The following is an 11,303-nucleotide window of genomic DNA, read 5'->3' on the forward strand; positions in this document are numbered from 1 at the left end:
ACTGACTGAGTGAATGTGTTTGTTCAGCCTGTACTTTGAGTTATATTTTGTGTTTGCAAAAAAGCTGTGGAGGATTTCCTCTGAGACTGAGATGTGTTAGATGGTGCTTTGAGAATGCTCAGTACCATTCATCACGGTGTATTCACTTGTGTAGTCATCTGTTACTGTCACTGAGTAGCTCTTCACACTCACTAAAGTGTCACTAAGGATTTCAAGCCACTCACGTCATGAGATTATGGTTAGATTGACCTCTCACTGAGGTTTCAAATTGAGCTCTGGCTGCTGTTGCTTTTCACCTAAAACCTTTGCTCTGATTTCAAAAAGTTAAACCACAGAGACCAACACCAGACACATTACACAAATTTGGGAGATCTGTTGGCTTTTCCACACAATCTGTTATGTACTGTATGTCTCAACAAGATGTTATTTAGACAGTAGAATGGCAATTAGCCAAAATATGACCCTGATAATTTATTACTAATCATAAGGCAATGATTTTTCATTTTATTAAAAACACTATTACATATACAGTCAGAAAAAATAATGTTTTGTACAAAAGCAGAGTAGATGGAATCAGCACATTAAGATAACTAAGAAATAATCTTTATGTGCTGTTTCTTTAATCTAACCTTAACCCTTACGATATGACCAACGTGAATTTTATATCTTGGATGTTTACATCTTATTTAGACATAAAAGTATCCACCGAACTCATTCCCTGATCGAAATCATTAATTCCAATATAAATCAGTGTGCTCCCGGGATCCCCATTCTCACATTGACTCCGCAGTCTTGATTTGAAAATGTTAACACATCTTTTAATTTACAAATACGTTTTGTGATAAGTATGAACCGGGCCAGATTTAAGCGTTTACTGACAGCACCTGAAAGCAACATCCTACGTCGCTTACGGCATTGACGAATCGCACCGGAGCCGGGGCGCCTCCCACCCGCCGCCGCCGCCGCCGCACGCAGATGAGGCGCCGAAGTACAGACGCTCACCCCCGAGTTTAGTCCATCCCTGCCCGCAGTTCGCTTAACCTAGCTGTAAGGCCACTGCGGGAAGATGGCGGCGGAAAAAACGAAACACGAAGGAAGAGTTAAAATTGGACATTACATTCTCGGAGACACACTCGGAGTAGGGACGTTTGGAAAGGTCAAAGGTATGTCTGGCTCCCAAGGCGTTTGTAGAAATATGGTGGCGGTTGGAACTGCTAGCCTAGCTAAATTAGCATGCTATCGAGGCTAACTTGTCGCAGCGCTCGGGAGGTTGCACACTTGTTGTCCCATTAGTGAGCCTGAGTTTGTTTTTGACAAACGTGACGGTTTCAGGTCGGCGCTGCAATAGTCACTGACTGAGTCGTAGTGTACGCTGTAAAGCACTAGCCTTTATTTAGCAATTATTCTCCAAGTTAACGACGATTGCGCTTGTGAGCTAGCTGTGGAGCCACAAGTCGCTTGTCATGACGGACACAGGGAAGTAAACCGTCTGCAGCTGTGTTGACACTCGGGTCTGTCTCCTTTCTATATCGTAACTCAGTATACGTCGGGGGTAATATTTTGTCTTAATTCACCTCATTAGAAGTTATAACTGTATTATCTTACAGCTTTTAAGTGTGTAGGGAGGAAGTCAATCAAACCTAGCTGAATTTCCACCCAGTGTTGTCAGCCGAGAGGGCGGCACTGTTCGCAAGTCAATAAATAGCTTTGCTTGAATCACCAATAAAATACCAGTTTTGTTTGTTAAGACGTCTATATGTACATAATTAAATCATCGTTCTGCTCCAATTGTAACACAATCACATTGAACACAGACTGCATTCTGTTTCACTTATCAGTCTATAATATTTTCAAATGTACAGTATTATGATTAAGTCCATAAACAGCCAAGATATATGACTTCTCCAAAGATTTGACTAACTGGTGTTGTTGTGTTTAGCCAGTTTCCAGTGAGTCACCCATGTTTCTTGTGTTATTGGACAGACACAATACACAGATTACAATCATTTTGAGACACTTGGTAAATAGTTTACTGCCAGTACAACTGGTAGAGCTGCAACTATTGTTTACTGACTTCAACAAGTGTCTTCTTGTGCCACCATCCACCTAGGTGTTATTGTTTATCTTCCGATGTCTGTGTTTGGGTTATGTTTGTAGACCTTTGTCCCAGCTGTCTTGTTCTGCTGTGCATTGCATCAACACAAGTGACAATTATTTTCAGTTCAGCCGACTTGCATCATTTGTTCAGATGTATAACAAAATCTCGGAATCCCCCACTATGTCCAAAAGGGAAGTATGTTTTCTTGATTATTTATTGGATTGAGTCGACATTCCTGGGTTTGAAGGATGTCATAGATGCATAGATTAGATATTTTATTGTTTGGCCGAGGCATTTGTAGCTTTTGCAAGCACACAAATTATTAACAGCATTTTAAGATGCCATTATAAATCTACTTATATCAGCAACAGATCTAATGGCTTACGGTATGTGAAGCATACCACTGTGGAGTCACTCAACTCTACAGATCCAGTCATTTCTACAGAGCATTAGCGTTTCATTTGATTTTTATGTCAACAAGCAAATATAAACTTTATGACGTAATGATTGTTTTGCTGCCTACAAGTTGTCAAGCTGTCCATTCCTGTTTAAACATACATTTATTTTGTTTCTAAAAGAAAGATGCATATCCTCCCTCATGTAGTTAAGCATTATTTTATTTTGTTAATCTTCTTTAGTTATGATGTTTTCCCAACTTTGTTGTGTCTCAAGTTGTAAATGGTTCACTCATATGCTCTGTTCTCTTTTATCATGCAGTGGGCCAACATGAGCTGACCAAACATCAAGTGGCAGTGAAGATCTTGAACAGGCAGAAGATCCGCAGTTTGGATGTGGTTGGAAAGATTCGCCGAGAGATCCAGAACCTCAAGCTCTTCAGGCATCCTCACATAATTAAACTGTAAGTCTTAGATTACATCCTGCTAGCTGCACCATAATCCCCCGCTGCCCTATCACTGCCACCCACTATGCTATTTCAAGGCCTTTAGTGGTGTGTTTTAGAATACATCCATTTAGGACAATATCTTTCTGAGACAGTCTCCCTTCCCATCAGTCCTCAAGCGAGTCTGCATTAATGGCTGTTTTGTTTATCTCCCTTTTAGGCTTTCATTTCACAATACTAAAGTGATTCATGGGTGTGATGTCATGTTGTACATATCTTTCTGTCAGGATCAGTAATTAATACATTTATTAATTACAAATTGCATATTGACTATATTTTGATATTGCTCCGTACAGTGCAGTGGCAGTTTTCAATCTAAATTAATTTTTTGATACACAAAAGCAGTGTTTTTCTTCTCTTTTTTTTTTACTTGTTGTTTATAGTGTTGCCAAAAACATCAGCACACCAGTAGATAACTAGGTGTAATTTTTTTAATGAGTCATTGTTTACAGTATGTGAAATGACTGAACCACTAATTGTTAGAGGCCAGCTTAGTACATTGTCACATTGTTTTAATGCACGGGCGCACACACCATTTATTGTCGAAATACTTCATCTGATAAACGTAAAATTGCTGTCTAAAAATATCGTTGAAAAATTGCCGTAGCACTTCCTGCCTGCTATGTGAAAGATTGCAAAACCATGATTAGGGGGTTGTGAAACTGACCAGCAGGGGTGGCTAATTGTTTGAAATACCAGCTCCGTGTCCTGCATGCACCCTGTCAGACACTAATCCTAAACATTGAGATTTTAGACTTTTCCCTGGTTATTGTTGGAGATTAACCCATGTTTTTAGGATTGTTCAGACACAGTTGCTGGAGAACGGCAGGGTTTCTTCCTGTGCCGTGGCGAGGCGAGTAGAGCCGATTGTTGTGTGTGACGTCAGAGAGGTGCGTAGGTTGAGCATGGAGTAATGTGTGCCGTGTGTTTACATTAGCGAGCCAGAGGTGAATATCTCTGTCACCCTGTATATTTCGAGTTATTTCTCTTATTGTTAGAGCCACACAATAACAAGAGAGGCTGTGTATCACCCTGCAGTGCTGTGAATGAAGTGCTGTTCAACGCAGACGAAGTCCCGTGGTTTAATGTGCTGTTGCCGTAACAAGCTAATCTGTGCTAAAGGTCTGCCGCCCCCCGATATCATCGTCCATCACGATGTTTTACTGTAAACATCGACTCTCAATTTATGGGACATCGCCCAACCCTAGTATCTTGTCATATCTGCTTAAACGTCGGTACTTAACCACTATTGCCTTTACTCCCAGGCAGAAAAATGCAATTGGTTTGTGATTTGTGGACTCATGCTAGTGAAGCATTGATAAAACAGACACGACATTGTCATTGCTGTGCTGCTGTTTTCAGATGTTTCTCAAAGAGAGTAGAGTGGCAGTGCAGTTTCTGTAAAGCCGACCAAAATTTCAGCTGTTGCATTGTATAGCTTATTCTGCTGTTTGATGTTGAAAATAACAATCATGAAGAGAGATGTGGCTTATGTTCAAGTTCAGCCACACCTCCACTGTAGTGTAAATAGATGTAGGCATGATGGATGACATTGTGGATACAAGAATAGCTCACAAAGCCTAGGACTCAGCGGTTAGGCATTGATCAACAAGACATAGATTGTGTAATTTAGTAAAAAAACCACATACGTGAGGATTAGCTCTTAATTGTGTGCCAAATATTATTCCTGAGGTCCTTGTTTCATTGCCTTGTCCATAACATAGTTTCATTTACAGATTCCACAAACCTGAGGAAACCATGAAAACAAAAACAACAAGGGTTGTTTTGAGTAAATAATATTAAATGATTGAGCTTCTCCTATCCAGGGTTGTGAGTTAAGAAATTATCTTGCTTCTGTGATTCAGCATTTGTTTAACATGTGTGCAACATTTATGCAATATGAAAAAACGGAGGTATTAATGAAATGAAAGACAGTTATGTAAACTCTATCATGCAGTGTTTTTATTAAAATTAGTTTTTTAATACCATGGCTTCCATCAGGCTGTACAGTTTGGCTCGGCTAGTTATGTCACACAATTATTTGCATTTTCACTGTCAAATGTTTAGAAGTGTTTAGAAGTGTGGAGCAAGCAAGGTATTCCTGGTCCTACGGGGCGGCTAGACACACTGCAGTTTATGTTAACAAAGAATCGTCATGTATGTGCAACAGCAGGGAAGATTCCTGTGTTTCTGTGCAGCCTTCTCTCAAACAGAGCCTGACTTCTTCTTGTGATAAATGGCAACATACCAAAAAGAAAGAACGTGGGATATGGTGGCTGTCCTCCATTGTTGCACTTTGATTACGATGTTGTGTTCTTCTTCTTTATGGATTTATTGGAGAGCTACACTGTGTCATGCTGGTATGAGGTCACACTATTTACATGGTTAGGTGCACTTGCATCAATATCGTCATAATGTACGTTTCTGGCTCACACAACAAACAGTCGATAGACAAGTCAGATCAGAGGTTAACCATTCCAAACTGCACTGTGGTGAGCTGAACTGCACTGTACCACTTTGCTTTTTTTCTATGAATTATTGCTAATACCTGTACATGATCATTGATGAACCCCCCATAATTTCACATTTTGTGCTGAATACTACAGGTATCAGGTTATTAGCACCCCGACAGATATCTTCATGGTGATGGAATATGTCTCGGGAGGAGAGCTGTTTGACTACATCTGCAAAAATGGAAAGGTAATACAAAATGTCTTGTCTGGTTTAATTATATCCCTCCCTTTTTTTTCAGGCTTTCTGTCTTATCAAATTCTTTTACACTTTGTGAGGGGGAGCAGTAGATATAAATGTATTATATGTTTGGTTTTATTGCCAGACTCTTTGAACTGTGGGAAAAGATCTCAAAGTGCTGCTTAGTCATCTGCAAAGTGCTGAATCGCAAAGACAGTCACACACCTAATATGTAATTTGTGCTTCGACAGTTGGATGAAAAGGAGAGTCGTCGGCTGTTCCAGCAGATTATTTCAGCGGTAGATTACTGCCATAGGCACATGGTGGTGCACCGAGACCTCAAGCCTGAAAATGTGCTACTTGACGCACACATGAATGCCAAGATCGCAGACTTTGGTAAGTAAGCCGCGAGGAGTCGCGACATGTTACACATGTATGTGAGTATGAATGGATGTGTGCTGCTGACCTGTCCATAGTGAGTGTACCCTGCCTCTCAATGTCAGCTGGAATGGGCACCAGCTCTCTGCAGCCCCCAAAGGATTAGCAGTATCAAGATGTGTTTTTTCCCACTGAGTTTTAATTTAATATACAAAGTGGAGTGTTTGAACTCTCATATGATCTTTCTTCACTTTATTAGTCTGTATAATTGACAGACTACGTGCAAACACACTTTTTTTCTTTCTTTCTTGAAGAAAACTTGCCAGGTTACTTTGAAGCACAACTTTCTATAATTACTTGTGCAGACCGTATTATCCTACTCATACATTCACTTGAGAGGAGTCATGGAAACGTAATACAAAACTGAAATGTTTGCAAATTCATTTGAAGATGACGATTTTGGATTTATTCAGCTAATCATACTTTGTCAGAGCAGTGTTCTTTCTTTTCTTGTGAGAGGAGATCATAGCAAATGAAAAAAGAAAAATCCCACAGTTGAAGTAATGCTCATAGTAAATCTTTGAAGTACATGTGTGTGCTGTAATAGTTTTAAATGCTGTGCAGGTTTATCAAACATGATGTCAGACGGAGAGTTCCTGCGAACAAGCTGTGGTTCTCCAAACTATGCTGCTCCAGAAGTCATCTCAGGAAGGTAATGTTTTTGTTTTTATCATTGAGCTCTCTCCTATCATAATGCAAGTAAATAACAGATCTAGTAAAACAGCTTTTCGTCCTCAGGTTATATGCTGGTCCAGAGGTGGATATCTGGAGCAGTGGTGTCATTCTCTATGCCTTGTTGTGTGGGACACTTCCCTTTGATGATGACCATGTGCCAACACTCTTTAAGAAGATCTGTGATGGTATCTTCTTCACCCCACAGTATCTGAACCCTGCAGTAATAAGCCTCCTTAAACACATGCTGCAGGTGGACCCCATGAAAAGAGCAACCATCAGAGAAATCAGGTGAGCAGGCTTAGATCCAGGCTAAAGCCGGGAAAACATTGCTAACATCCGTTTTTTGTCCATTAGTTAAGAAATTGGTTATCTGAAGATGAGTGATGTTCAACTAGTATGATACGTTATAATGTCTCCTCCTCTGACAGAGAGGATGACTGGTTTAAACAGGACCTTCCCAAGTACCTGTTCCCTGAGGACCCCTCTTACAGCAACAACATGATTGACGACGAGGCCCTGAAGGAGGTATGTGATAAGTTTGAGTGCACTGAGGAGGAGGTCCTGACCTGCCTATACAGTCACAACCATCAAGATCCACTGGCCGTCGCCTATCACCTCATCATTGACAATCGCCGCATTATGAGTGAAGCCAAGGATTTCTACCTGGCATCCAGCCCCCCCGACTCTTTTCTGGACGACCAGCACCTGACCTCATCCGGTGCGGCTGTGGCCAGTGTTACGAAGCCTCACCCTGAGCGGGTACCATTTCTTGTGATGGAGACTCCGCCCAGGCCTCGCCACACGCTTGACGAATTAAACCCCCAGAAGTCCAAGCACCAAGGTGTTAGGAGGGCAAAATGGCACCTGGGTATCCGCAGTCAAAGTAGACCCAATGATATCATGTCAGAAGTGTGCCGGGCCATGAAACAGCTGGATTACGAGTGGAAGGTATGGAAGAAACAAGAGTGTATAATAAAGTGGGCTTTTTTATAATCTGTAGCTATCATTTACCCTTCATATTTTGTTTTAGGTAGTGAATCCATATTATTTACGTGTGAAAAGGAAGAATCCTGTTACTGGGATGCAAACCAAGATGAGCCTTCAACTCTACCAGGTGGACAGCAGAACCTACCTCCTTGACTTCCGTAGCATAGACGGTAAGCTTCAATTGTATGATAATAAAATGTATTGATTTCAGTTACTGGCAGGTTATCAGAAATCTGCTTTGAAAAGCAGCTGAGGCAATCTTCTGTCCTCATATATAGAAACACAGTTAATTACCTGTTAATATTGACAAGATATTCTGCCTTAAATTCATCTCCTTGTATTGCGGTGGTGTTTTCCTGGTTTCTGTCCTGTAGTACATTGTGTCAGTGCGACTTCATAAATGATTGACTCAGTTTTGAGTGCTGAGGCTTTTTGCACGTCTGTGTAGGTACCTCAAAGGAAAATATGAGATAAGAGTGTCGTTATGTACCTTTTAATGTAGCTCAGGAATGCTCCATAGAAGGTGCATTGCAAAATCTTCCCTGTGGCTTATAGCAAAGTCATTTAATGTAGAAATATAAACAATCTCAGCCTGATTCTGAGAATATTCATCATATTAATAATTATCACATAAAATAAGATCTAATACATTTTACGTGGTAGTTGCATACACATTTAGGAATTCAGTGGGGGCCTGCAGTCTTTTTATACGTAAATATAATCACATTTATATTGAGGCCTGTAGGTCTCTTAACTTCTAAGAGGGTTTTTTTGTTTGGAAATTTTGTAGAAAACATTTTGTCTCTTGTGTTTTACAGATGATATGTTGGAGACAAAATCTGGAACTGCTACCCCTCACCGCTCTGGGTCCGTGGGAAATTACCGCACCACTGTTAAAAGTGATGTAGATGGTGGGGACACTCCACTGACACCTAGTATTGTGCACCCCACAAAGGCTGGAGAAGGCTCCTTAGCGTCATCGCTAACCTCGTCTATCGACTCAACTGGAGGGGGTGACAGTGCCACTGTCCCTCGACCAGGAAGCCACACCATCGAGTTCTTTGAGATGTGCGCAAATCTTATTAAACTACTTGCACGATAACTTGCAAAAACAATCGCTAGCCTTTTATCCTCTCTGAGTGTCTTTATAGCAATAAGCATGCAACCGACTCATGGCTCAGTTTGTCCCAGCTGAGAATGAAGTGATAGTTCCATGGCACTGATGCAGGTTGGTGATCCCTAACCTGAAGGGATGTATACTGAGCTGACAGGGGATGTAAGGGGTTATTGGAAAAGATGAATGACAAGCTACATAATAGCTAGGACAGAGCAACACATGTGGGTTATACGATTTCCTGATCAGTTTAATAGTAGATTTCCACATCCCACCAACACACATATGAGCAAGTGATTACACTGAATTTTCTGTACCATAGACAGTGATCATTTCAGTACAGAGAACTAGACCAAGTTTTTACCTGCAGAGAAAGAAGCCTCAAATTAAGGGTTGAGGAGCTGGCTGATGCAGGAAGCACTTTTGCACAAGGTTCTTTAATTTCCTGCTGCTCTTGTTTTTCTCTCAGTAGGGATCAGAGAAGTAGTGTGTGCTGCACTGCCTATGACTAGGGTTGACATGCCCATCATTCATTGGACTATAAGAAGTGCAGTGATCCCTGTGTTTCAGTCATTTGTCGGGGATTAAAGAATGCTTCAGATCATGTTTGGTTTTCTTTTCTGTGAATCTGATACTAAATTGTCACCGTATTGTCCATGATGTCAAAATTTGCTTGAAAATGATCTGTCCCCGACATTTTTTTTAATCTAAAGACGTAAATATATTTATCAGTAGAAAGAGTGTTGGTTCTATTGGAAATGGCCTTTTTTTCTTTCTTGTGTTAAGATCTATTGCTGGATGGTATATATCTTCTTTTTTTACTGTCTTTTTTTTTTTTTTTTGTAAATCTATCACAGTTTTATTTTCCTTCAATCACACTTATTCAGTCAGATACTTGATTGTTTCTTGATGAATTATAACCTGCTTTTACCATTTAAGATATATTTTGCCATGACAGTCAAAATCTAGAAATATCACATTATTTGACATATTACAATGAAAATTTCATGTAGACTTTTTATGTATCTTTTTTTTAAGTGAATTATTAGAATTTGTGAATGATTACGACATGCGTGTGTGACATGCCTTTGCCTACCTTTAATTCTTAAATGCCAATCCACAAGTGTATAGGCCTCAGGGCTCAATTTGAAAATAAGTAGCAACAATTACATGCAATGCATGGACAGTGTCATCCAAAATATATAATGTATTTTTTTTGGGATATTTTTCCATTTTGAATGCCCACACATTCCCTTGCAGGTTGACCTTGGAAAGGAAGTTGGCATATGTTTAAACCTAAAACAGACATTTAAGACTGTAATTATTAACTCTTGCTGGGTAGGTCAGAATTTTGACCTACAGGAAAAAAATCTCGCTTGGCTAATTTAGTAAAATGAGTAAAATGTCCAACAGAATCTGTTGCTTACAATCTCTTATAATCATAAGTATCTTGTGTCTCCCTCTATTTCTGGTCCAGAGTCTTGAAGTTTTAAGTGGTGTCAGGTTGGCTCCCTTACCATTATCACAAACATTTGTTTTATGTGGGTAAAAGTTGGAATTTATACTGCTTATCAAAATGATTGGAACCTAATAAAAACAAAATATTAATAGGTGTTGACATTTTGGGGTAAAAATGACAAAACTCTTAACTGCACAAAGTTTTGGTGCTTCTTGTCAAACTTCTGTAGATGTCAATAACTGCTTCCAATTTTAAATAATGGCACTAGAAAAACTAGATTTAAATTATGGTCTTTTGATAAGTTAAAAACTGGGTATCAAAAAGAAGTTTGCATGTTCTCAACATTACCTCAGCATTAAAAATCTAATATATCTCATTTACATAAACCGTTTTATATTTCATTTCACAGATGTACTACGTCTATAAAAAAAAAAATTACAAAATTATATTATGTTGTCTTCTTGTCCAGCAAAGTTATTATTTACATCCAAGTTAATGTTTGACCTTTATGTCTCACCTTTAAACTAGAGAGTATGACTTATAGAGGTCATGGAAAAGCAATGCACTATGGTCATGGAAAAAATATAATTGAACTGTTTTAGTTTGGAGGGGCAGTTGCAAGTCCTGGTGACAGAACTGTTATCATGTCTTACATGATTGGTTTTGTGGGAAAGATGAATGTGTGAAGCTGTGACCTTTTTGACAGCTCATGGAATACTTACCTTACAGACTGTAAGCAGTTGAATTCAGTTGGTCTGTCTACAGCTTAAAATGTTCTATTTTTCTGTGGCGTGTAAAGGGACCCCACCAGATTGAAGTGTAAATCTGAATGAACAGTGTTTGAATCATTTGTATACACAACTGCCTAATAAACTGCTAAACCGCACACTGTTCCGTTGACTTGTTTTTCACTGGTTCTTGTATTTTAGCAGACTTACTA

At 39.5% G+C, this 11,303-nt stretch overlaps 1 protein-coding gene across 1 annotated transcript; it reads left to right on the forward strand.

Annotated features, from left to right (window-relative positions):
• The first annotated feature begins 943 nt into the window (after positions 1–943).
• prkaa1 (protein kinase, AMP-activated, alpha 1 catalytic subunit) lies at positions 944–10,310 on the forward strand. Its single transcript, XM_058617587.1, has 9 exons — positions 944–1,163; positions 2,816–2,957; positions 5,606–5,699; positions 5,942–6,086; positions 6,693–6,780; positions 6,867–7,091; positions 7,232–7,751; positions 7,834–7,960; positions 8,609–10,310. The coding sequence occupies exons 1-9, from the start codon at positions 1,067–1,069 to the stop codon at positions 8,890–8,892; spliced, it is 1,722 nt and encodes a 573-aa protein (XP_058473570.1). The 5' UTR covers positions 944–1,066; the 3' UTR covers positions 8,893–10,310.
• Positions 10,311–11,303: the final 993 nt, after the last annotated feature.

Source organism: Solea solea, chromosome 19 (genome assembly GCF_958295425.1).
Source record: "Solea solea chromosome 19, fSolSol10.1, whole genome shotgun sequence".
In the NCBI taxonomy this organism is placed as follows: domain Eukaryota; kingdom Metazoa; phylum Chordata; class Actinopteri; order Pleuronectiformes; family Soleidae; genus Solea; species Solea solea.